Here is a 26,386-nt window from a genome sequence, read left to right on the forward strand (position 1 = left end):
TACACTTTTTAAATTCAATTCGCATCTCCATCCCATTTCACACATTTTCATCGGACCCCAGGGGGCGAGGCGCACCGCACCCTCATGTAGTGTGGGGTATTGCTTCTGATTTGTTATGGTATCAGCGTGGTATAATATCTAGTACGATACAATACAATAAATGACCTCTATAACCTGAGAAAAACGACCCCCCCCCCTTCCTCCTCTCCTCCCCCTCCTACTACTACCGCATTGCTGCTGCTACTATGACTAATAGTCCATGCCCATGTCCCAGTCCCTGTCCCTCCCGGCCAAGTTTTATGCATCAAGTCAAGCGAGCGTAGATAATCGTGTGGGTGTGGGTGTGGGTATCGTGTGGTATTGTATATAGTTGGGTATATATATATACTCATGGCTTCTCCAATAGCAAGTTGCTGTGGCTGGAATGTCGGTGGTGACGATGACGATGACGAAGATGCATTGCGTGCCTTCGGGAACGGGTGGAGTGAACTTGAAGGATTGAAAGCGCCTGGGAAAAAAAAAAAAAAGGGCCAATAAAAGGAAGCGAAGACCTTCGGAGGGTGGGGAAGACGGCAGAGTGTATAAAGTGAGTGAGCGGTGACGTGCGGAGGGTACCAATTCCGTCCCTCCCTTCCAATCCCCCTTCCATCAATCATCTCGGACCCCTCACAGCAGCACCTCCTCCTCACCTCACCCAAGCCCCCACCTCCCTCGTCACATAATGCCACATATAATGCGTCCAGCCCTCCAACACCCCAGGGCCCGCAATGATATGCAAACAGTCGCCAGTCGCGTGCTGTGTAACGAAAACGGTGTCAGTGTCATGTGTCAGGGGGATGGGCCAAAACCACGAAACGAAAACACAAATCAAAATATAAACTCACAGCATCAGGCCTCAACCGCGCCGGCCTATCGATCGGCAAAAAATGGATATCGGGGTAAGACGGCGACGACAATATATTCTGCAGCGTTTTCAAAAAAAAAAAAAAAAAACCGTCAGTATACGTTTTATCACCTGGTTCCCCTTCCCCGCATGTAAACAGAGACAGAGGCAAGGATATCGGGATGACGAATGGAATCCAAAGTCTCATCCCCGAACAACCTCAAGCGAACGAAACCCACCTCAAACACCCTATTAAACTCGCCCACCCAAGGCCAGTTATACCACTTCCACCTGTACGGCAGCACCTCCGTCCACGGCTCGCGCTGGTCGTGGCAGTCTTCGTGGCCCGGCAAGTAGGCGCGGACGACGACCGTTTTGGGACGGCGGGAGGTGGGTTTGGTGGCTGTGAGGGGGGAGATTAGATTAGATTAAATGAGTGGAATGACATGAGATGAACGAAATAAAATGAGACATTGAAGAGATGAATTTGAAAAAAGAACGAAGATGAGAGACTTGCCCCGATTATACTCATCCACAGCCTCCTGCACCCTGCCCGCCCACACGGCCATCGCGCGCTCAAAGAACCCCAAGACGCCAGCAATGCCATACCCCGCGTCGTCGCCCAGTGATTCGTCGCGGAATGCATGGAGGAGCGTGGTGGTCCAGTGACCGGCGGTGGAGAGGATGAGGGTGGAGTAGTGGAGGTGGGAGGGGGGAGAGGAGGGGGAGAGGAAGAGGGGGAGGTATTCGGAGGGGGAGAGGGACCATGCCTGTTCGGTTGAGAAGAGAGGGGCGTAGGGGTTCTCCTCGCCTTCGGGTGACATCTCCACGGTTTCCGAGTCCCCCAACGCCTCGCCGTCCTCGCGCTCCAGCCACTCGTCAACGTACAGTTCATTTAGCTCTTCCTGGCTCATCAACAAATCGACCCTGCGGAAGGTGACGAGCGGGGTGTCGGCGATGCTGTACCCAGGTGGAAAGCCTTCCTTTTGGAGGAGGGGGATGAGCGGGGAGGAGGGAGAGAGGTAGAGGTGTTGAGGCCATGCGCGGTCGAAGTAGGGATTTTGTGTATAATTTGGAGTTGCGATAACGTGGGGGAATAGTGTACACGATAGAGAGAAAAAGTGACCCTCGGAAATAGAATCTGCATAAACGCGTCAATTGCACGGACGCGCCAAAAAGAAGGGAAGGACCTACCGCCTAGAATCAACCACCCCCCGCCCATGACCAGATCCCTGACGATATCAGGGCCGTCGAGGGGACGAACGGAGCAGTCTGGGTCTGGGTGCCATATCCAACTAGCGAGACCTGGCCAACGATTCCACTGGGAAGGGGTGTCAGAGCCGAGGTGCCAGTGGAATTCGCGGTCAGAGGCACAGCCTGCGAAACCAGCAAAGGCGAGTGCGTCGTTTGGGTGCGTCATTGAGCCGTTCCAGCGGTCAGAGGTGGTGATTGGGTCAGGAGGAGAGCGGGGTGCCCAGTAGCCGTCGTTCCAGGCGTGGGGGGTGCATGTGGAGCGACGGCGCTGGGGAAAGAAGGAAGAGAGGGTGGTGAGAGAGCGAGAGGGGGCGTAGAAAGAGAGAGAGAGGAGAAGGAGGAGAGCGAGTGCGATGAGCTTGAAGGACAGCGAGCGGGGCTGGATGAGCGTCATTGTGTGAGTGAGTGAGTGAGTGAGATTAGAGCGAGTCTCGACTTTGAGCTGAAAGTGAGATTTACCACGCCAAGGACAGGAGCTCCACTCGTCTCCACTCCACTCGCTTACTTTAGCCACCCACTGCTGCGCATCTCTTTCGTCACCCTGTTTCGATGCGACGTGTGAGACTGACGCCCGTCTTATTTCTGTGGACAGAGAAGTAGTCTTCGTAACAGAACACTCGCTGTCCTGTTCGTAGCTTGTCGTCATCGTGCCTAATCGGGCAGTCTCGTCTGGCGTTGTGCTATCTTTAGCTCGACTCTCTTCTCCGCAGCTCTGGTCTAGACTCTTTCGATTCTTCTCTCAAAGCTGCGGACAGGGCCTCTGTCCGTCGTCGGCCCGCTAGTCTTGCAATGGCTTGTGCTAACCACCGGTGAGTCACCACCCATTCCTTCAATCGTATCCACATGCTCTACGACATACGACGATCTCACCTTTACAGAACACATTGACTTCCCGCGAAGCTCCCCCCCCCTGACTTTGACACCTGTCGGCACCATCATTCACATCATGTGATCCCCATGCCACTCTGTTCACTCACAGAGTATATGGTGACCACGCACGACTAGCATGTCTCACCAACTAGAACGCCGCTTCTCCCTCACCGCGAATCTGCAGTGCGTCGATCACGTCGATCTCTGCCTCCCGCCTTCTAAGAACGCATCCATCAAGCATCCTCGTCCGCGACCACCGCAACGCACATCTCTCGGACCTGTCGTGCTGTCGTCTCACTATCTGACGCGCTCACCCGCCCTTTTATCTCGTCCCTTCATCCGTCATGGACGACCGGGTTGTTTCTTCTTTCGTCTTATCTCAACGTACCCCCACACTACTCCACTTTCCCTCTAAATGTGCACATATCGACCTTTCGCGCCTCAACGTCTACGATCGTCGTCCATACATATATATGTATCGGACTCTACCCACATCGCTCAGGCGGTCCTCCACCAAGCAACTCTTTCCATCCACATTCACTCGACGTCCCCTTCAAGCCACATTTCTCTTCCGTTTCGTACACTCATCTCACAAACCCGTCCATTCTGTCCTCCGTCATTGTCTCATGCCTTCTGAGCGAGGAGAGTAGGTGTTGAGTATCGTGTCACCCTCGTTCGCAGTCAAAGTAATAGGTACTATAACGCCACACCACCGCTATCCCTCATTCTTCCACCTTTCAATATCTGCATCGATCCTCCACGCTTTAAAGCCGTCGACTGTCGCACTTTCACACCGGACTTGGCAGATACACCCTCGAGTTACTAGAATACAACTAAGAAAAAGGGGACAGTCAATGGCAGTCAACGATCGTTACTTATACACACGAACATCGCGCATCATCAATGATCGCATATCTCACTGGTGTCTTCCCAGCTAACTCTATTGTTCCATCGTTCCATCCACTATCTAGTATCTTATGTGCCACCCGCCCCTCCTACTTCGTATTGCTACCCCGCCCTCTCCTTCAAAGATCAAACACCAACTCTCCTGCTTTCTCGTGTCCTGTGGCTCTTGTTTTTCATGCCACCCTCGCTCCCTCCTTCTTACTATATAATCGTATAAACCATACATATATCCATGTCTCGTAATCAAAGTCTTCGACCGTCGTCCTTCCGAGTCGGATCTGCCCAGACACACCACACCCTCGAGCGACTACATCACACCTCAGGAAATGAAGCACATGGGCATTCAAAGACGGTCGACAATCGAATATCATCCACGCGGAGCCGTCGCATCGTCGCACACTGCACATCGTACGTATATCACTCCCAGCCCGTTCTATCGTTCTATCCAGACCACTGTGAGCCTCGAGTCGCGTATCCCTACAAGTTTCGATATTCGAACCTCAAGATCCCGTCCTCAGACCTTGCGAACCGCAGACCTCACGAACTCCAGAAAAAAAGGGGTCAGGTCATGGACCCCACCGTCCTTCCTAGCTGGGGAGAGGAGGAGAAATCGGGGGCTGGGATTAATTTGATCACCCGACGCGACGCCCACTCTTCCACCCACGCAGTAGTCGACATACCCTCCGCCCTTTCCTCACCCAGCGCTTGCACCCATTGTCCCTGTCCCCAAAGACGAAGGCGTGAACCCCAACCCCTCCCCCGATGCCTCAATTTTCTTTCTCAAAATAGCTACTCCTCGAAGAACGTGAAACCTGCCTCCTTCGGCTCAGTTTTCCGCAACAACGTAATCATTTTATTAAACGAACACACACCCCAAGTCAGCTCTGTTACTCCAGAGCTTGGGGCTGAGTAACGTTGCAGGCAGTGTCTTGCGGCATCGTTCCTTGCACTTGATTGTAGGAAACGTCACCGGGATGGTGCATGATCAGGAGAGAGGGCGGCAGTTTGCATACAACGCGCTGACTTGGACACGGTGAGGAACCCTTCTTTCTTCTTTTGTCTAGTTCAGAGGTGAGCGGTGATATGGAAACATTGCCTGTTGAGATGACTTGGGAGAGGTAGAGAAAGTGAGTAGATGAGGTGAGAAGCTTTGTTGAGGCGGGTGGGGACGCATTCGCCACCAGCAAAGTCAGACGTTATCTATGATTGAGAATGAATGATCTTACCCGTCGCCTGCTGCGTTCTTGCACGATCCTAGCATCTTGAGTATCTTGCAATTTCCTGCATTGTGACTGCCCAGTAAGCGGCTTCAATGTGAACGCATCCTTAAACTTGCGATGTCATTAAACCATGAACGACCATCAAGGTCTATCAATTCAGAATACAAACGCAGCAGCCGACATACAAACAATCCAAACAATGTGACGAAACCATTGCAAGAAAAAGGAAAATCCAAAGACACACGCCTTATCCCCCATCCTCACCCCGGCCCCCCTTCCCCCCTTCTCCCCTTCGCCCTTTCCATCTGCTCATTTCTCAATCCTCTCCGAATCGCTGTCACCCGACGTCTACCAGCCAGACCCATCCTACCCAATCGCCTCCAATACGAAAACGGGAAGATGATAGTACCTAAAGATCAACAGTCGCGCACACAGGCACCCTATGCGCCTCATCCCCATCCACAATAAGCAGGATACCTTTACGCGCCCTTCTGGCATGCCTTCGACTACTGCCTTGCACGCTTTGGCGGTGGTTCTCCCATGCGAAAAGGCCCGTGTATGAGGATCAGCTATGCCACGGCATAGCTCGGGCAAGTGTTGGGAACTAACCTACATCGGCCGATAGAGTACGCGAGGCTAGACTATGTTGAATCTGTAATGGCCCACGGGCTTGCTGTAGCACCAGATATTAAGAACAATGTGAAAAATATAAAAGTATGGCTCACATACGCGCTATCGATCGAACGTATCACATACATAACATTGAACTAATGTCCATGAGGTCGAGATGAAACGAATGACACAGCCGCTAGGAGTAAGTTGGAATGATTGGCAGCTCAAAAGTAGGTCTCGATGGTGTGTACATACTTTCTGCAAGGAAAATCAAGGATGCCATACACATTCGTGGTGGATGTAGAAACACTATGCAGCAAGCTTATTCGCACGTTCCACATATTTCCGGTCACAGTGCGCAACATGAATATAGTTGTGAATTTTGGCAAGACGATGGAAAATGACAACATACGATCTGCGGTGCAAGAAAGTTGGTAAGGATGCTTTCGCGCAATGCAAGGAATGTTCCCAACCATCTTCAGGTTCAAATTCACATATTTCAGTATTGGTTGTACGGCACAGATACTGCAGGGGGTGGATTGTCTCAATGAAACAAATCCGTAAAGAAGAAAACTGTGCACTCACACTGGAAGATTGCACACGCCTCGCGGATGTTCTGATAACAGAAACAACATTGGTGATTAGTATACAAGGCAGGAGACGAACATCAGCTTACATCCTGGAGATTGAGCAAAAAGTGAGCAAAAATGTGATTTGTGGGTGAAAACAACATATGCCAATGAAAGAAGAAAACAGCGTACATCCTAAGATCATCAAAAGAGCAGAATATGAATAGATATATGCCATCAGAGAGAACGCAATACAAGAGACAACGTAATGACGTGCTCTCTGAGAATGTTAAGGCGGACAAGACAGTCAGCGCCAAATCTGGCTAGAAAAGATCGAGACCAACGTACTCCCTGAGAACCTAAATAAGATCGAGACCAACGTACTCCCTGAGAACGTCAAAGAGGGCATGATAATCAGTGCTAAATCTAGCTAAATAAGATAGAGAGCGACGTACTCTCTGGGAACATCAAGGAGGGCATGACAGTCAGTGCCAAATCTTGTTAAAAAAAAGTTCGAGAGCAACGTACTACCTGAGAACGCCAAAGAGGGCATGACAGTCAGTGCCGAATCTGGCTAAGGAATATTGAGAGCGACGTACTCCCTGAAACTGAGAGCGTCAAAGAGAGCATGACAGTGAGTGCCAAATCTAGCTAAATAAGATCGAGAGCGACGTACTCCCTGAAACTGAGAGCGTCAAAGAGAGCATGACAGTGAGTGCCAAATCTGGCTAAACAGGTTGGAGAGCAACGTACTCTCTGAGAACGTCAAAGAGGGCATGACAGTCAGTGCCGAATCTGGCTAAGGAAGATTGAGAGCGACGTACAAACTGAGAACGTGGAGGAGGGCATGACAGTCAGTGCCGAATCTGGCTAAGGAAGATTGAGAGCGACGTACTCCCTGAGAACGTCAAAGAGGGCATAACGGTCAGTGCCAAATCTGGCTAAATAAAATCGAGACCGACGTACTCCCTTAGAAGGTTATCATGAAATGGTGGAGCAATTAGCGGGCGATTTTTAATGTAATTTAGGAATGTGTATTTATCGAAGACCCCGTCATAATGTGAGTAGCAACCCTTTCACAAAACGGGAACATGACTATGTACAGACTATTGATAACATATAATAGGGCCGCAATAGTGAGCGATCTGGAGCATTTCCAGTGGAGTAGTGGGCACATACAAAATTGTGAAACTGTCGGAACGCAAGACAATGATAAGGTGATCCAGCACGAGATACAGCGCATAAGAGCACTTACCGTCTAAAGAATCGCAAGCATATCAAGTCTCAGTAGAAAGTTTTACCAGAAGAAGTCCCGAACAATGCACAAACTGAAAGATTGATCGTGAAAAAGCAAGTCAGCAAGTAGCCTGATCAGATGAGTAGATGACACACAAACTGGCTCAGTAGACTTATCAGCCTTCCCTCTTTTAGATACTCGTCAAGCAGATACTACATTACTTACGTCCTGTGTGCGCATATTGAAATGACATACATTCTGTGTATAGTGGAAGTACATCAGCTCAGTTTCAATGCCCTTATTTTCAGTTGACTTACTATCTGCCGAGCCAATGCGCGAATAAAAAGTGGGGTCAATAATCATCTATCGCGAAATATTGCCACGCACATCCTAGTCGTATGCCAGAGTTACGAGTGTGGGATATAAGCATCTTCTAGGTTACATTACAAGGAATATACGCACATTCTGAAATGTAATGTTGGGGAAAAGGTTCAAAATGCTCTGCTACCATGAATCAGAAACAATGTCGTACTTCTGTATGCTAGATCATGTTAATGAGACACCCTAGTGCCAAACATCAATGCTGGGGGCATCGCGACAAGCCCTGCACCGGATTTGTGTTAGATGCATTTCATGTTAGTTTTGGTGATTCTGCACCTAGTTGTGCTATCTATTTTCCCTTCTTTCTAAATCACTTTCCTCTTTATTCTTTTTGCTGTATTGTTCAGTATTCACTGAGCATTCTATAATTTCGCCTTTGTGGCTGATTTGTTTACCTTTGTTTACAAAACTTCGGACTAGTATTGCAGAGTCCAGTATTCCTATTCTTTAGTTACTCATACTGGACTCTAGGTACTGTACACATTCTTCAAAGAGATTACTGATCTATAATAACACGGGGACTCAGTGTTCTGGGGAACAACTCATGTATTGAAGTAAGTACCTATAATAACACGGGGACTGGGAAGTCTAATGAGCTAGGTACACTTGATAGAGAATAAGTAAATATCTCACCTCAGTGTTCTGGGGAACAACTGAGGTGATTACATTCGCGACGACTCGCTATATGTAGGTGAACGGAAGTATAAATTTTTTTGATGGTGGTATATTGGATGCACGGGCCACCCCATCCTTCTCACTTTCCTTTTACAGCCTTCGTCAACGCTTGCCCCGTTATCTGTTGTGTCCAACAATTCTGTACTCTCTGATAATATAGTTACTCATACTGGACTCTAGTTCTGTCCCTGTTAGCTCTCAGCAAGTGGCTAGACACTTCCCAGAAGGTTCCAGGTTCAATCCCTGGTCTGGTCATTATCCAATTTTAACAGGTTATGAGCCCTGTGCTCTAGCCATCTTCCTGACTTCATACCTCATCATCCAAGCACCCTACTGCTTATCCCTCTTGCAAATTGTCTTCTGGGTCTCTGATAACCCTCTCTATCATCTCTGTTTGCTTTGATTCCATCTGAATCACTCCCTATAAGCCTTTATTGCTTGGAACCTCATTTTGGACGCTTTTTTGGCCTTATCAGTGCCATATCTCACCCAATCCTTATCTGATTGTCCCCAAACTCCTACCATTGTCTTCTACGACCTTGAAAACCCTAGGAGACTTCTCAGAGTGGTGGATTTTGAGTTTGATCTCCTTGTGAGCCCCTATCATTTTCTGATGACCACTTCCACCCCTATTATACTCCTCCACTCCCTGTGCTTCGTTTCTGGCCATACTTGGCCTATCTATTGCACCATATAATCGCTCTCCACACCTATATTTTGGGGGCAATCCATCCGCTCCATCTGTCCCTGTGACAATTTTGATTATTTTGGCCTATATTTTTGCTTTTTGGCATATCTGGTGCTTGCATAAAGCTCCAATCTTCTCTGCTCTGTCCATTATCAGATAGAACAAGCCTATAGACTGTGAAGCTCGCCTGCATTGCCTCAGTTTGCTGTTGCCCAGAGCCTCTCTCAGTCTGCGGTGTTTGGGGAACTTAAGTCACTTTGTTGACTCATATACAAGCCCTTTTAACCAACACTGTCTCGAGGTGATTTCTCTGTTAATATCAGTGTAGTATTGAAAGGGGAACACAGGTGTAACCCTGTAGCAGCACTAGGAAGCCTTAGCACCCTCCTGGACCGCTTTTGGACCGCTTTTTTGGACTCTTTTGGACCCTTTGGACCTTTCTGTGCACTTTTTGGACCTTCTCCATTATCCACCTCCACTGCTTTGCCAGCTCATTTCCACACCATGGATAAAACTAAATGTACTCCTCATTCATATTCTGCTCCTACTCATTGTTCTTGCTCATCTCCTAACTGCCATCATTGTAATCAATCTGCCATACCTGGTGCAAAATACCATTTTTCTACTGTGGTTGCAGAGTCGGCTAGAAATGCAAGCCTCCACTCTATTCATCCCTCTGACTTACACTGCCCTCTCCAGCTTGATGCCGACATTGATTGGAATGCAAACACAGGTGCCACTTCTCATATGACACCTCATCGTCACTGGATTCGCAATTATGCACCATATCGTGTTCCCATAAAGCTAGCAGATCATACTGTTGTTTATTCAGCTGGTATTGGTACTGTGGTGTTTAACCCTATCATCAATGGCAAGAAATCAAGGGCTGTAGAATTCTCCAGAGTGTTGCATGTACCAGATCTTCGAAATAATCTCCTCTCAGTCTTGTACTCAACTCGTCAAAGTGGTTTTAAAGTCATCATTTCATTTCAATCTATGTCCTTCATACGTGGCAACACTCTCTTATTCACTGCAACCATCAACAACAATAATGCTGCATTCCTTGATGGATCCACTATTTCTTGTGTTGAATTGGGACACTTTTCTGCAACAATTCCACTTGACTTAAACCTTTGGCATCGAAGATTGGCTCACCACCACTATGCTGATGTCAAGATATTGACACAAGGAAACCTTGTTACTGGAATGACACTTGAGTCTAAATCTACTCCTGATCCTATCTGTGAACCATGTCTGTCTGGAAAAATATCTGCCAACCGAATCCCTTCATCTTCTCATCGCTCTGCTCACCCTCTAGACCTCATCCACTCTGATGTACACCAAGTCTCCTCCCCTTCATTCTCTGGGTATCGATATTGGGTCACCTTCATCAATGATTACACTCAATTTCGTGTTGTTGTCCCTTTGAAGGCCAAGTCAGATGTCTTTAATGCTTTCAAGAGTTTCAAGGCTTATGCTGAGACTCAATTAGAGCGAAAAATCAAGGCTCTGCGCGATGACAAAGGGGGAGAGTACATCTCCAAGGAGTTTGAGCAATTCACAGATGATCATGGCATTGTCAGACAGCATACCACCCGGAATAGGCCTCAGCAGAATGGAGTTGCAGAAAGAGCAAACAGGCTTCTCTCTGAAAGAATCACTACCATGCTTTCAGAGTCTGGATTGCCTAATATCTTCTGGGGTGAATGTCTAGGTGCCTTGGTGCATGTCTGGAATAGGTGTCCCACTGATGCAGTGGTCAATGCTACTCCTTATCAATTGTGGCATGGACATAAACCAGACATGTCACACCTTTGTGTTTGGGGGTGCACTGCTTATGTGCATGTGCAAAAGGATAAGAGAGGTGTCTTTGGCTCTCACATGGAGAAATGTGTGTTCATTGGTTACCCTGCTGGGTACAAGGGTTGGAAATTCTACAATCCTACCACCAAATGCACCATTATCTCTGAGAGAGCTGATTTTGATGAGCGCTACTTCCCTGGCTTGAAAAAGACTTTTACCACTGCCATTCCTACTCCACCTTTGCCACCTTCACTTCCCATGCCTTTGGGCCTGGATGAGGATGTCCCTGCACCAGGTCCAGGGGGAGATATTGACCCACTAGCTGTACTTCAGCAACCTCAGCAACCTTAGCACTTGCCTGATGATGGGCCTGATTTGGACCTTGATGCAAAACCACCTGTGAATCAACCTCTTGAGCTTCCAGATCACCCTCCTCATCACTCACCTTCTCCTGACTTGCCTATTGCACTGAGATGCCCTGCAAGGGCTAGGAGACCACCTAGACCATGGTAGCTTCAACACAGACAACCTACTCCTACCATTGAGAGTGATAACAGTGATAGTAGTGATTCTGAGGCAGTTGATGATGAAGTGGCACACTTTGGAGACTCTGCTGAGCCTAGGTCATTTGCAGATGCAATGAAGTGTCCTGATGCAGAGAAATGGAGAGAAGCAGCCATGGAAGAGCTCCAAGCTCATGAGCACAATGGAACTTGGTCACTTGTGGAACTACCCCCTGGAGAAAAGGCAATTGAGGCATCTTGCCAACCAGCTCCAAGCCCCAGTAAAGCCTGGATATACTAATAAACACTTTGTTCAGGATCGTACCTCATCATGAGGATACGGTTCCTGAACACGCATAACAAATCTCTCACCGCTGATTAATCAAGTTAAAAGTTGTACAATAGTTGTTCTCTCTTTTTCTTATTGGCCGATTGATTCCTCAGACCACTTTTCGTATATTCTCCTTTCGGTCTGAGGAACGAACAGTTCACTATATAAAAGCCTTACCTATTCATGTATGGCTCCTTAGTTTTCTATTACTGAATTTACCCGCTTTACTCCTCAACGAAAACCTTTGAAGCTTACCTCTCAAAGTCCTCTACTCGCTATATTTACTAGTGTCTGTCAACCTCAAGCTCATCAAACCCCTTACTCCCTGCAAGTGCAGAAGGAGACAGGTTTCGTTTTTGTTATAGTTTATCATTGCCTCACAAAATAGAAAACTCACTCTACAAATCCGTTCACAGTGCACCATCTCGCTTGAACCCATTATAGCCCTAACCTACCTTTTCCTTCATCCCTCGGACGTGCTGTCATTCACCGTCCTCCTACCCGTTAAAACATCCACTTGCCTTCTAGCTAAGCTCGCTAGTTGTCCTCTCCAACATTCCTACCCACCTCGAAGTAATACTCCTACTTGTTCTTGCTCAGGTCCTCACCCTAGCCGTCGTCTTTGATCACTTTTACAATCGTCAAAGTGTCAAACATCAGAGAAAGTCTAGTAATGGACGAAGAACACCGTTCCCTTGAAGAGTTTCACCACGCCCTCAACAACAGAGACCTCCACATTGCAGTATCTGTCAACGCTGCCATGGACCCCCAGCCCGCCCACAGCAGCGCAGAAACTGAGTACTATGAAGACTCATCAGCCGCCTCTTCTCCCATCTCTGAACTAGAAGGACTAGTTCTAGCCGTCGACAATTTAGCATTTGAAATCTCCCAACTCCGCCAATACGTTGCACTTACTTGTGGACGCATCCTCAGCTGCTCGAACCTGCTTTTGGGAATCTGATCAAGCATCCAGAGAATTATTCAGGTTCAATTCAATACACCTAGAGCACCTACCGATTGAAGTCTACGAACAGAGAATTCTAGAACCCCCTCGTTGGAACGACAGTGAAGAAAGACGAGCCCTCAGACAACGGGCGGCAGAACATAAAACAGCTCTTCTGATACTATCCAACGGAATCTCCCCACACATCTATCACCTCCAAAACTACGTCAAAACTCCCCAACTCGCATTCTCACCAGAACAGGACGGGAGAGAGATTCATTACCTACTTCCCTGTGGAATCATCATCCACCGACAACCCTACTCTGCACCATATCTAGAATCCCTTACACCTTATCTTGAACCATCCAGAATTGACGTATACGTTACAGTGTCATTTGATCCTACCCCTCTTGAACCTCTTTTTACAAGAATTGGAATTTATGAAACCGATCTCATCAAGTTCTATCGGGAAATACCATTTTTCTTTGACCTTCCCCTTACTCCCGAACAGAATGACGCCTTTAACCCACGAGACTATCTTAAAACAGGAGTCCACGTATTAGTTGTCACCCCTTTCTGCCGCGACGCAATACAAAGGATAGTAGCCTGCATCTCGCAATTTCGCAGACTAGTGTTTAAGATCGGACATGAGATCCTCAAAGGAAGAGATTGGGAACGAGAACAAAGACAGATTAGGAACATCTGCTGATTGTTCAGAGAATACCAAAACTACGCAAAGGAAGTCTTTGACTTAGTCATCCGCCACCCCACAGATTGTTTCATCGTTACCAAAATCGACACCGAGTTCTGGGGAGTGCTTATTTGAGATAACAACAGAGTCTACTCGCAGTACAGACCAGGGTACCATCTGACTAGAGGAAATTTCTCTTATATCCCTCCTGTCTCATAGTTGATCCAAGGAAATGTTCTTATTGAAAGAACCCCCTCACCAGACGAAGCAACCTCGAACTTGGATAGTAATTCTACCACTAGCTCACAGGTAGAAAGAGATTTAGAAGAAGAAGAGAATATTTTTGGGTTTACTTCTAACGATTGGAGTGACGAGTTTGATTACAATTCAAATTAAATAAACCTCGTTTCCATCTTCAAAAGTGTTTTCCGAATACCGAAACCCAAAGCTATCCATAGAACCGGAAACTCCACCCAGACAAACCCTACCTCTACCACCTACACGCCCACCTCCACCTCCAATTCCTCCAAAACCCTCACCCATGTCTAATCCCACGTAGTTACACGGCAAAGTAACTCTAGTAGCAGAACCCTTCGAATTCAAAGGAGAAAAGGAACGATTCATAGCATGGCGCCAAGCACTACAGTTGTACTTAACCGCCTACGCATCCTACTTTCCAGACGAGAAGACAAAGCTCATCTACCTCTTGTCCAAAATCAGCGACCAAGGAATGTCGACAGTAAAAGCTTGGAAAGAGAATGTGCTTACCAAAGCTCTTGATGCAACTACCCCCGTATGGCCGACTCTCTCGACCGTCCTAACCAATCTAGCCCAAGTATTCAGGAATCCAAACAAAAGATCACAGGCGGTAAATGAGATTGAAATATACAAACAGGAGAATAAGCATTGCGACGAATTCTTTAGCCACTTCACAACGCTCATGGACAAGGCCAGATACGAAGCTACCACTCACTTTGACATGATCAACCGCATTCTCAAAAAGAATCTTCACTCTTGAATCTGCAATTTCGTCATCATCCAGAAAGACCTACCGAAAACATTTGCTGAGTGGAAAACGCAAGCCTACGCATGGGAGGCAAGGAGAGAAGAGTTCCAGTTAGACGAAAGACGAAAGAGAGAAGTCACGCAGCCGTCGCGACCTATCTACAGACAACAGACATATATGCACCAACATGTGCAACAGCCGCAGCCACAGCAGATGGCAAAAACCCAGACGAATCAGTATGCAAGAAGGTTCAAGGATCAACCTCAGAGAGGTGTATTCCCCGGATAAGGTGTACCCATGGATACAGACCGACAGAGTCGGTTCAGATTATGTTACGGATGTGGCCAGCCGGGTCACATTGCAAGGAACTGCCCTCTGAAGAAAGTTGCAGCTAGAGAAGCAACCACAACCCAGGAGGAGACAAAGACGAAGGATTTTCTCGAAGGTCAGGAGTAAGCACGGACTTTCTGACCAGTAAGCACGGTTCAGAAAATGTATTTGTAACTGTAAATCGAAACATGTTTCCCAAAACCTACGTGCCGAGAAATATGCTAAGCCACATTCAGCAGAATGGCTGGCTCGACGAATTAAAGACCAGAAAGAAGAAAGAGCCAAAGCATTGGTTCGGAACTGGGCCTCACCCCAGTGTTACCCACATATCACGACGGATACAATCAATTTGCTCAAGCAACACGATGAAGATTACATTGTAGAACAGTTGAATGTGATCAAAGATTTCGCATCCCTTCCCCCATCTCATCAACGCAAACCCTCGCTACAATGCAAATTATCCACCATCGATGATCACCAGATGCATGTCATACCAGTTCTGATAGATTTGGGATGCACAGACTCCATCATTGACGAAGCCTTTGTTCGGCAACACAACATTTCCACGAAACCACTTCCAACTCATGTTATTGTTTTAAATGCAGATGGAACCAAAAATTGCACTGGACCTCTGACAGAATATGTGACGCTTCGCCTAACAGTGGCGGGTCGCACGGAATTAATGGACTTCCTGGTTACTGGACAGAGGGAGACCAGAATTTTATTAGGACACGACTGGCTAAGACGCACGAATCCCAACATCAACTGGCAAACAAACACTATCACATATCCTTCTGATGATACGGAGTATCACCCTGAAGACGGAGATAGAGTCATCGCTGTAGACTTACAGAGCAGGATTGACAAAATTTCCGTTGAAAGCAATGTATCTCAGACCAAAAGCCAACAGATCGCAGAAGAATCAGAACGAGCAAAATCAACACTCACGTTCAGAGACGTTGTCCCCCCGTTTTATCATCATTTTGAGCCCATATTCACGAAAGCGTCATTTGACAAACTACCCCCACGACGGGTCTGGGACCACGCAATTGAACTTCTGCCGGAAGCCAAAGGTCTAGACTGTAAAACGTATCCACTTAACCGCGATGAACAAATCCATCTTGACAAATTCTTAAAAGAAAACCTGGAGACAGGGAGGATTAGAGTGTCAAAATCCCCTTATGCATCCCCGTTTTTCTTTATAAAGAAAAAGGATGGATCTCTCAGACCGGTACAAGACTATCGGAAACTCAATGCCCTTACGATCAAAAACCGATATACGTTACCCCTCATTTCAGAATTGATAAACCGGCTCAAAGGTGCTAAATTCTTCACCAAGCTGGATGTCCGTTGGGGATATAACAATGTTCGAATCAAAGAAGGAGATGAGCACAAAGCCGCCTTCAGAACTAACAGAGGACTGTTCGAACCTCTAGTTATGTTTTTCGGACTTACAAACTCCCCAGCCACCTTTCAAACAATGATGGACCAACTTCTCCGAGACCTGATAAATGAAGGATCTGTTATCGTATACCTTGACGATATCATGATATTCACTGTTTTGCTAGAAGAACATAGGAAGATCATATCCAAAGTTCTTCAGATACTCGCAGACAATCAGTTATATCTCAAACCAGAGAAATGCGAGTTCGAGAAGAAAGAGGTCGAATATCTAGGAATGATCATCTCCCATGATACGATTCACATGGACCCGCTAAAAGTACAAGCAGTCACAGAATGGCCGATACCACACACAAAGAAGGAGTTACAGTCGTTCCTAGGATTTTCGAACTTTTACAGACGATTTATCAGAGACTATGGAAAAATTGCAAAACCACTGACAATTCTCACCGGAAAAGTAGATTGGGAATGGGCTGAAGACCAACAACAATCATTCGATATTCTCAAAAAGGCAATCACCACCTCGCCCACACTTGCAATCCCTAACGATGAAGATCCGTTCAAAGTTGAATGTGGCGCCTCCAACTACGCCACAGGAGCGGTATTATCCCAGCAGCAAGAAGGGAAATGGAGACCAGTCGCATTCCTATCAAAGTCAATAAACCCTGCAGAGAGAAATTACGCTATCTGGGATAAAGAGATGCTAGCGGTAATGCATGCGTTAGAAGAATGGCGACATCTCCTCATGGGAGCTAAACACCAGTTCACCATATTCACCGACCATCAAAACCTCACCTACTTCCGAGACCCCCAGAAAGTAAACAGACAACAGGCTAGGTGGATGGACACGCTAGCCAGATACAATTTCAAATTAGAGCATGTAAAAGGCTCAGCAAACACAAAAGCGGACCTACTGAGTCGAAGAGTAGACCATCCGAGAGGCGAGAGAGACAATGAAGGACAGGTCCTTCTACCTCAGCTCGCGGAAGCAAACATTCATACTATGGAAGACGTGTTAGAAGAACACTACCTGGACGAGCTGCTAGCTTCACAGCACAAACTAGATGATTACGTTGTAAAGAAGTTGAGAGACGATCCAAAGATTTGGAAGAAACGAGACGGAATCATCTGGATAGGAAACGAGAAAGAAGACGAATTGACCTTAGGGCCATTCAAAAACAACATCTAAGTACCCAAAGACCCAAAGTTAAGGGCACGTATTATCGAAGAAGGACATGACACCAGCCTCAGTGGACATCCAGGCGAAAGAAAGATGTACAAAGGAGTAAACCGATCCTTCTGGTGGCCTAGTCTCAGGAGATGTCAGGAAATATGTTGCAGGATGTGAGATATGTCAGAGAACAAAGTTGCATTGCCAAAAGCTGCATGCTCCCCTCCATCCAAACCCAATCCCTGATCGCCCTTGGCAGATAATCACGACGGATCTTATTGGAGCACTACCAGAGTCAAACGGATACGACGCAATACAAGTCTTTGTGGACAGATTCTCCAAAATGGCTCATTTTGTACCAACGCATGTCACTCTCAATTCATTAGGCTACGCCAAACAATTACGAGACTCAGTCATACGACTGCACGGTATCCCGGAAAAAATCATATCGAACAGAGGACCTCAGTTCATGTCGAATTTCACCAAGGACTTCTACCAATCTCTCGGAATTAAACCTGGTCTATCAACAGGTTACCACCCTCAAACTGATGGCCAATCTGAACGGATAAACCAGGACTTAGAACATTACCTGCACACGTTCATCAATCACCGACAGGATGATTGGGCCGATTGGCTAGCAATCGCTGAATTCACGTACAATAACCACCTTCATTCTGCAACCAATCAAACCCCCTTCTTCGTAAACTATGGTTCTCACCCTCGCAAGGGAACTGGTCAGAAACCTTCGGGATGCTCGCAAGCGGCCGAAGACTTCGCAACTTCAATGACAAAATTACATGAGCAAACTCGGCAATCATTACTGCTTGCTAATCAAAATCTTAAGAAGTACTATAACCAAAAACGCACCGAAGCACGGGAATATCACAAGGGAGATAAAGTGTGGTTAGAAGGTACTCACATTTCCACCAATCGGCCGATGAAGAAGCTAGACGATAAGCGATTCGGCCCGTTTACTGTGAAAGCGAAGGTTGGCCCATCCGCTTACCTCCTTGACGTCCCTAGATCCTGGAAGGCGATCCATCCCGTATTCAACGAAATACTCCTGTCACCATATCACGCACCGGAATTCCCCAATCAACCTCGTACCTCAAAACCGCCGCCAATCCAAGTAGATGGCGCAGTCAAATACGAAGCCGAAGAAATTATCGCTTCACGACCTACTAAACTAAAAGGGGTCAAACTTGATTACTTCGTCCATTGGAAAGGATACTCGATCACGGAAAGGACGTGGGAACCTGATCATCACCTAAAGAATTCTCCCTCACTCATCGCCACCTTTCATCGCAAACACCCTGCCGCCCCACGCGTAATCGCCGCTGCCGCTTTACAATTCCGCCCTTACAAAAATTTCACCACTACTACCAAAAAACCCCGCCTCTTCGACTGGATCACAAACCGCTTCACGGATTGCGGCGTTAAGATTCTTGGGACAAGAATATAAAAGGGGGGGGGGGGGTAATGTAAGGACCATTTCATTATTTTCTTATCTTCGCTATGTCTTGGTTCTCGAACACTTTTCCCATTACACCTCTAGCTCTAGGGCTAGAGGTATCATTTGCCATTTTACTTCTCATAGCGCTCAGGGTTTCTTAACCATCACTACCATTTTATATCACAGATCAGAGACTGGGTATTGCTCCCACCCAGCCAGCACACTGAGTAGGGACTGGTAGTAGGCATCTCGCCAACCAACTCCAAGCCCCAGTAAAGCCTGGATATACTAATAAACACTTTGTTCAGGATCGTACCTCATCATGAGGATACGGTTCCTGAACACGCATAACAAATCTCTCACCGCTGATTAATCAAGTTAAAAGTTGTACAATAGTTGTTCTCTCTTTTTCTTATTGGCCGATTGATTCCTCAGACCACTTTTCGTATATTCTCCTTTCGGTCTGAGGAACGAACAGTTCACTATATAAAAGCCTTACCTATTCATGTATAGCTCCTTAGTTTTCTATTACTGAATTTACCCGCTTTACTCCTCAATGAAAACCTTTGAAGCTTACCTCTCAAAGTCCTCTACTCGCTATATTTACTAGTGTCTGTCGACCTCAAGCTCATCAAACCCCTTACTCCCTGCAAGTGCAGAAGGAGACAGGTTTCGTTTTTGTTATAGTTTATCATTGCCTCACAATCTCATCTATCAGAGTTATCCTTGCAATTGCTGCCATCCACAACCTCCATTTGCGCTCCATTGACATCTCTCATGCATTTCTCAATGGTGTCATGGATGTAAAGGTCTACATGCAGCAACCAGAGGGATTCCATCAAGGTGGTCGTAATCTGGTCTGCCAACTCAACAAGGCCATTTATGGGACCAAGCAAGGAGGCAGGATGTGGAACCAGAAGATGCACATTGTGCTTGAAAAACTCGGATTTAATTGCACTTACTCTGACTCTGCCATCTATGTGTTTGATAGAGGTGAAGTGCACATTATTCTACCTGTCTTTGTTGATGACATAACACTGGCATCCACATCCAATTCTGCACTTGACCAAGCTGTCAAGGACCTCTCTCAGCACTTCAAACTTTGTGATCTTGGCCCTCCTTCTTACCTACTTGGCATTTCCATCACCAGAGACCTCAGCAATCGCACCATCTCCCTCTCCCAACATCAGTACACTCTGGACATTCTGAAGCGCTTTGGCATGAAGGACTGCAAGCCTGTGTCCACTCCAATGGACCCTGGTTCACGCCTCGCCAAGAGTATGTCTCCCAAGACACCAGAAGAAGTGCAACTGATGAAGGACATTCCCTATCTTGCTGCTCTTGGTGCTCTGATGTATTTGGCCACCACCACTCGTCCTGACATTACCTATACTGTTGGAGTTCTTGCCAGATTCAATTCCAATCCTGGGCCCACTCACTGGGGTGCTGTCAAGCACTTATTCTGCTACTTGCAAGGCACCCTCAATCACTCACTTGTCCTTGGCCCTGGTCCTAATTCCACTGAACTCTTCACCACTTTCTCTTATGCTGATCATGGTGGTGACAAGGACTCTGGACGTTCTACTGGTGCTTACCTTGTCAAGATTGGATCTGGTGCTGTCTCTTGGAGTTCCAAACTTCAAAGCATTGTTGCTCTTTCCACCACTGAGGCAGAATATATTGCTGCTGTTGAAGCTGGCAAGGAGATCTGCTGGATGCGAAATCTGCTGAAGGAAATGGGCTATCCTATCACCTCTCCTTCCACCCTTCACATTGACAACCAATCTGCCATCTCTGTGTCCAAGAATCCTGAACACCATGGTCAAATGAAGCACCTTGATTTATGCTGGCATTGGTTGAAAGATATTGTTGGCTCTGGCCAAATTGCTCCCACCTTTGTGCCCACTGCTGAAATGCCTGCTGATTTGTTGACCAAGGCTCTGGCTAAGCCTAAAGTTGACATGTTCAGACAGATGATGGGACTTGTTAGATCAGGGGGTAGCTAATACTTGGGAGGTGCAGCATCAGGGGGGAGTGTTAGTTTTGGTGATTCTGCTCCTAGTTGTGCTATCTATTTTCCCTTCTTTCTAAATCACTTTCCTCTTTATTCTTTTTGCTGTATTGTTCAGTATTCACTGAGCATTCTATAATTTCGCCTTTGTGGCTGATTTGTTTACCTTTGTTTACAAAACTTCGGACTAGTATTGCAGAGTCCAGTATTCCTATTCTTTAGTTACTCATACTGGACTCTAGGTACTGTACACATTCTGTACTCTCTGATAATATAGTTACTCATACTGGACTCTAGTTCTGTCCCTGTTAGCTCTCAGCAAGTGGCTAGACACTTCCCAGAAGGTTCCAGGTTCAATCCCTGGTCTGGTCATTATCCAATTTTAACATTTCACATAATTGTTCTAGCTTACCCCCATCCATGTCTGCAATTCTAAGCATTTGCTCGGTGGCCCATCTTGGATGCCAGTATATACCCAAGAAGCGAATGTATTGTTGCTAGTGGCGAAATTTGTTAGAGAGCTACTCAGTGAAACAGAAAGAGATAACTCTGGATGATAATTCCCCAAACCATCAACAGCCTGTCGAAGATGATTCAGACAATTCTTGAATGCATACTTCAGGAGCCCATCTTGAAAAAAAAAAAGAGGTTCTGTTTGCTTCACATGAAATTCAAACAGCATATTGCAATGGAAGCGTGACAATCAGAGGGGTTATTAAAATAGACGCCCGAGCGTGATTTTGTCGTTAGAAAATCGCGGAGCGATGTGTGGACTAGCTGCACTGGACGGTCGTTGGCTTCGGGAATCTGGAGAATGGATTGGATTTGGAAGAAAGACCTGACAAGGTTTCGTGGCGGCACACCCATCAGGAGCGCGAGGTCATGGATGGACATTGTGCTTTGAAGATGTAACAGGATTCCCATTGCCCGCTTGATGCCAACCACGCTTCCAGGTGTATCTTCAAAAGACGAAGCCTTGGAGAAAACTTGCATATATAGAGGATCCAGGCCATGTGCCTTTAGAGCATCTAGAAGTTGTTGGTGCGCCATCCCCCCCGCTTGCTGGACAAATTTGACGAATGTCGATGCATAGATATAGGAACCATCAGCTTTATGGACCAGGGTATTAAGGACGTCTGACGAGGGCCAAGGCTCCGGTACACCATCCGCAGCCATGAGTCGGCGATTGGCGGCATATATATTCGCAAATTCGGACTGGAAGAACATGTGAATGTCCTTCCTAGCCTTGTAGTTCTGCAGCTTCAACTGAAGGGAGACGTTCTGGGCATCGATTGTTCAAGCCTTTTGCGAAGATGCTCTTCGACTCTACTAGTGATGAGCAGACGAAATGGGACCTGGTCTCCCTTGGACCTGCACGCGTCAATGACAGCGTCGATGAACTTATCCATTGATTCTCCGTCACCAACTTCACATTCATCGAGGGCATCAATAATTATCACCATGCGTTTTTGTATGGCACCGTTCTGCGTAGATGTTGAGCGAGCATGGGAGAGCATGGGGGTCATTATCAGCTTGTCAAATTGATAGCTGAGTGGAGTATGCTGCTGGGTAAGGAAGGGTTCTTTTTTGAGGGCATCCTGGATCAAAGGTTCCATGTTTTGAATTGAAATTGAGAGTTGAAAAGCGAGCGTAGGAATTAAGGGAGATATCTTGTCTCGGATTCCTGTTCCCCGAAAGAAGAAGAAACTAGCAGCAATCCTCCCTTCATCAGCACACCACTCTGCTACGCTCTGCGCTATGGTCGACTTCCCAGACCCAGCCGAGCCATTAAGCCAGCAGATTGGGCGAGTACCATCTGCCCATGATTTGATGTCGTCTAGGACATCCTCGCGAGTGCCTGCCAAACATTGAGGCCGCTCCCCTGAGCGATTCTGGTACGAAGCCTGAACTGGCTGTAGCAAGCTGTATAAGCTTGGCGAAGCTAATAACGAATGATTGAGCTCATAGTCAAAGACAGATAAACTCCATGCACGGCCAGAAGCAAAGTTGTTGTTGATGTTGAATCTCAGCCCCGAGTTTCCAGAATTATCGATGAATGTGCCATATGGGATGTGTGTTGTTGGCCCAAGCGAACATGCCTGGGCCAATAGTGGGCGTTAGAGACATATGATCGTTGGGATTGTTAGAACCTTCATTGTTATTGGAAGTTGCAACTGCGGCATGTGTTGATGACACTTACCAGGTTGATTGGGAGTGAACATCGAAGCTAAGAGGAGACAGATGAACTGAAGAGAAGTGTGGGTAGAGTTGACATGAACATAAATACTGTATCGATAAACGCTCACCTGCGTGGCCTCGTGTCTTGGTACATGCTGAATCCTCACGCCTAATGTGCGGTGTATATCGATAAACGCTCGCTATTACTATGATGGCACAAATTGGCGCTCAAAGATGTCGATTGAGGATAGTGCACACGAAAGGGGGAAAAGATAAGACCGGAAATGAAAGGTGCCCAAGTCACACATAACAATGGTTGTTTTCATATATACATTCCTAGGTATGGAAGCAGTGCATCATGGCTTCCTGAAGCCCAAGTCTGAACGCGTAATGACGGCAAAGTGACTAGCATTCGGGTCAGATCAAGATTCTAGCATAGTAACCCTATCAGGAGAGAAGATTTGCTGCTTATAGCCCTGTCACTGAAGTTGGCACCTGGATATAGGGGTAGTGACATCAACGCATGTTTCGAATTCGATATCATTTCTAGGTAATACAAGTCAGTAGCGTCCAGAGAATTCAAAAATAGTTGCCCACTCACAACCAACGGAACATTTACACGACGGCACGATGGTGTCACACCAATGCCACGGCAAGGAACAGAGACGTGAGCATAGAGCATAGACCCTGAGCTCATGTACAACACTCGCCTTGGGCACTTAATATCTTCATTTTCAAACTCTGCCTGGAAAGATCCTCCAGATATCGGTACTCGATGCTCTATGATATCCAACAGCCGACAGTCAACAATAGTCCAATCATTAACGGACGAGTACATGCGGCCATCACAAATTTGGCAGGCCTCCTCGCCGACAGCCAGGCTCATACTTGCCCCTCCAACTCTGAGGTCCGAGGTCCAAGGAAATTGAAGGTGTTCTCTAGCATATATTCTACTACGCTACAGACTTTCTAGGATAACTGTATCGAAATCCTATCGTCAGTACACGTAGATAGAGACCACTACTAGCGTTAGACTACCGCTTACCCTTCATGGCTGCATCTCCAAGGTCAAAATGCTGGTTCCTCGCCATTCAAACAAGACACGTATGGGTATTGGGCATGCCGTGTCAGTGCGTTGGTAGTCCTTTCGATTCTTGTCAGGTCGACCTCGGAAGCAAACACGATTCGGATGTTTTCGTGCGTTCACTGGCCCGACTCACTAGTACTCACTGGTATCTGGCGATCGATGTAAAATTCACACCAAACAACAGTAACGGTGACGCTGTCGAAATGACTATTGAGGCTAGCACCAATCCACTCGTGCCCAGGTACAGGATACCAGTAAAGCTATAAAACTCAGGAATTATAATCTTCGCCGAGCTGAAAAATAATGTATCAGTCTAGTGCAATCTTTGGTCCTTACTCTGCGGAACATCTCATTGCGAGTTTCAATCACAAGATACAGACAATCAACAGTATGCGAAGCTTCTGGGTTATCATCGTCATATATGCTCTTAGCTCGTAGAACAGTCATAATCATTGTTTACACGCCAGCACGTGCAGGCAGTGAGCACCCTCCGATTACCTGTCCATATCTATAAATCAAAGCTGTAATATATACTCCAATGGAATTCTGTATATCGGATCTTGATCGTTTCGTGGCTTGTAGTGTCTATAGGAGCGAATGACATTGTGATGGCAATTACCAAGATTGCAGCATCCTGTTTGCCATCTCGAATCCAAGGAACGTGGCACCGTTGGCGAACGGCGAACTGAAAACGAGAACTCCATCAGAATACGATCGATGAGCTCGAGATCGTTAGCTACTTACCGAATCAGTGTTGGTCCCAGACCGCGAGTGAAAGCACTAATGCCTTCTGATTTCCACACTTTGCGAACACAATCCCTTGCAGAAGCGTACTTTTGACCAGTCGACGGACTGAACCCGTCTGTTTGCATCCTCGATTTTATCATGTCTATAGGGTATATGATTGCCCAAAGCTATAAATAACAGTGTTTCAGCACCACGCCCATCACAGGAATAAAGTACGCGTGCAAAGCGACTCACGGCATAACCAGACGTTGCGCCGTACAAAACGGCATTAAGTGGGCTGATTTGGTCGCGTCTGATACCTTTTTGTGCGATTTCTCGCTGAACCAATTTTTCGTATACTAGGAAATAGGCGGCGTAGCCAGTTGCTTCACGCAGGAAGGTCACGCATTGACCTTTGAACAATCCTGCAATTCCATGGGCAGAGCTAATTTTTTTAATGGCGTCAAATGGTCCTGCATATAAGCGGTTTTTGTCCGACTGTGTTTGTAGACCTTTGGGAAAGCTGAGTATATCGTATATGACTGAGAGAGAGCCGCCAAACACTTACGGATACGAATGTGTTCCACAGGCCCAGATACTATCCCGTTAGCCAAACCGGCAGAAACACCAGCAAAGACAAGTTGACCGCTGCTGAGTGTTCTCCCTCCCTCACCACCTGTCCCGCTGGCCAAATTTTGGGCGGCAAACTGTCGCTTGGCGAACTCGAGAACAGCAAACTGAATAGAGACACAGACACCGATGCCTAGGAGAGGTGTCAATGTTCCCTGCAACATTAATTTTATGGATCAGAAGAGGGTATCATTGCCAATACAAATTTGTCGCCACCTTGTAGAAAGCCAAAGGCCCCTCGTTTTTCAGGATACCACCAGCACAGTGCACCATGCCGCTGTAAGTGCCTTTCGGTGCCGTTTGCATACGCTATGTAGACAAGTGAATTATAGCTCCTGCTATATCATAGCACACTCACCACTTTGACAATGTCGAAAGGTTGCCCAACAAGGACCTATAATACAACCACGATGAAAATCGGCTTAGATCTTTTCAAGAGCTGGTCGACGTGTCGCACCTGTGCAACTCCTCCGGCAGTTCCAGCCGCCAGGTCCTTTACCGTTTTCGACATCGTCGCTGGTATATCTGAGGATGAGGGATAGAAATGTAGAAGTCTAAAGAACGAAACCTCAAACACTGACTCGAACGGTGACCAAGCGCCTCAGGGCAGTTTGCAGTAGCGGAATCCCCGCGTTCCGACCAATCACCATCGCAAGATTAGGCGACGGCACGTGGCCTTTAAAGGGACTTCCTTATCTTATCGCATTACATAAGCCACAGCCCATTTTGTGCGTTGAGGAATTTGCAAGGAATTTGTTTTTCTCCAACAAACTACCCTGATTCCAGTCCTTTACGACCACAGCAAACATTCATACCCACTGTAATTG

General features: G+C 46.8%; 9 protein-coding genes across 9 annotated transcripts; 4 read left to right on the forward strand and 5 right to left on the reverse strand.

The window, feature by feature from the left end:
- Nucleotides 1–190: 190 nt before the first annotated feature.
- On the reverse strand, nucleotides 191–2,303 carry SERLADRAFT_448845 (uncharacterized protein; the record flags this gene model as incomplete). The annotated part of the gene is made up of 5 exons (XM_007317997.1): nucleotides 191–796; nucleotides 885–962; nucleotides 1,123–1,286; nucleotides 1,356–2,024; nucleotides 2,078–2,303. The coding sequence occupies 5 exons, from the start codon at nucleotides 2,301–2,303 to the stop codon at nucleotides 686–688; spliced, it is 1,248 nt and encodes a 415-aa protein (XP_007318059.1).
- Nucleotides 2,304–3,143: 840 nt separating this feature from the next.
- On the forward strand, nucleotides 3,144–4,826 carry SERLADRAFT_437656 (uncharacterized protein; the record flags this gene model as incomplete). The annotated part of the gene is made up of 3 exons (XM_007317998.1): nucleotides 3,144–3,348; nucleotides 4,163–4,368; nucleotides 4,419–4,826. 3 exons carry the CDS (start codon nucleotides 3,144–3,146, stop codon nucleotides 4,824–4,826), a joined length of 819 nt encoding a protein of 272 aa, XP_007318060.1.
- A 424-nt stretch (nucleotides 4,827–5,250) lies between these two features.
- On the forward strand, nucleotides 5,251–5,601 carry SERLADRAFT_437657 (uncharacterized protein; the record flags this gene model as incomplete). Its single annotated transcript, XM_007317999.1, has 1 exon — nucleotides 5,251–5,601. One exon carries the CDS (start codon nucleotides 5,251–5,253, stop codon nucleotides 5,599–5,601), a length of 351 nt encoding a protein of 116 aa, XP_007318061.1.
- A 3,502-nt stretch (nucleotides 5,602–9,103) lies between these two features.
- On the reverse strand, nucleotides 9,104–9,379 carry SERLADRAFT_388662 (uncharacterized protein; the record flags this gene model as incomplete). The annotated part of the gene is made up of 2 exons (XM_007318000.1): nucleotides 9,104–9,207; nucleotides 9,229–9,379. Coding segments are annotated over 2 exons (255 nt in total), but the record flags the coding sequence as incomplete, so codon positions are not given.
- Nucleotides 9,380–9,576: 197 nt separating this feature from the next.
- Nucleotides 9,577–9,753, reverse strand: SERLADRAFT_388663 (uncharacterized protein; the record flags this gene model as incomplete). Its single annotated transcript, XM_007318001.1, has 1 exon — nucleotides 9,577–9,753. A coding segment is annotated over one exon (177 nt), but the record flags the coding sequence as incomplete, so codon positions are not given.
- Nucleotides 9,754–12,605: 2,852 nt separating this feature from the next.
- On the forward strand, nucleotides 12,606–14,584 carry SERLADRAFT_437660 (uncharacterized protein; the record flags this gene model as incomplete). Its single annotated transcript, XM_007318002.1, has 4 exons — nucleotides 12,606–12,849; nucleotides 12,899–13,431; nucleotides 13,786–13,875; nucleotides 14,126–14,584. 4 exons carry the CDS (start codon nucleotides 12,606–12,608, stop codon nucleotides 14,582–14,584), a joined length of 1,326 nt encoding a protein of 441 aa, XP_007318064.1.
- Nucleotides 14,585–21,623: 7,039 nt separating this feature from the next.
- Nucleotides 21,624–22,074, reverse strand: SERLADRAFT_466795 (uncharacterized protein; the record flags this gene model as incomplete). Its single annotated transcript, XM_007318003.1, has 1 exon — nucleotides 21,624–22,074. A coding segment is annotated over one exon (363 nt), but the record flags the coding sequence as incomplete, so codon positions are not given.
- A 1,361-nt stretch (nucleotides 22,075–23,435) lies between these two features.
- SERLADRAFT_448847 (uncharacterized protein) lies at nucleotides 23,436–24,089 on the forward strand (the record flags this gene model as incomplete). The annotated part of the gene is made up of 2 exons (XM_007318004.1): nucleotides 23,436–23,611; nucleotides 23,827–24,089. One exon carries the CDS (start codon nucleotides 23,892–23,894, stop codon nucleotides 24,087–24,089), a length of 198 nt encoding a protein of 65 aa, XP_007318066.1.
- A 446-nt stretch (nucleotides 24,090–24,535) lies between these two features.
- SERLADRAFT_466800 (uncharacterized protein) lies at nucleotides 24,536–26,210 on the reverse strand (the record flags this gene model as incomplete). The annotated part of the gene is made up of 8 exons (XM_007318005.1): nucleotides 24,536–24,888; nucleotides 24,948–25,117; nucleotides 25,185–25,441; nucleotides 25,498–25,714; nucleotides 25,776–25,868; nucleotides 25,918–25,953; nucleotides 26,017–26,084; nucleotides 26,141–26,210. The coding sequence occupies 7 exons, from the start codon at nucleotides 26,068–26,070 to the stop codon at nucleotides 24,819–24,821; spliced, it is 897 nt and encodes a 298-aa protein (XP_007318067.1).
- Nucleotides 26,211–26,386: the final 176 nt, after the last annotated feature.

This window comes from Serpula lacrymans (assembly GCF_000218685.1).
Source record: "Serpula lacrymans var. lacrymans S7.9 unplaced genomic scaffold SERLAscaffold_6, whole genome shotgun sequence".
In the NCBI taxonomy this organism is placed as follows: domain Eukaryota; kingdom Fungi; phylum Basidiomycota; class Agaricomycetes; order Boletales; family Serpulaceae; genus Serpula; species Serpula lacrymans.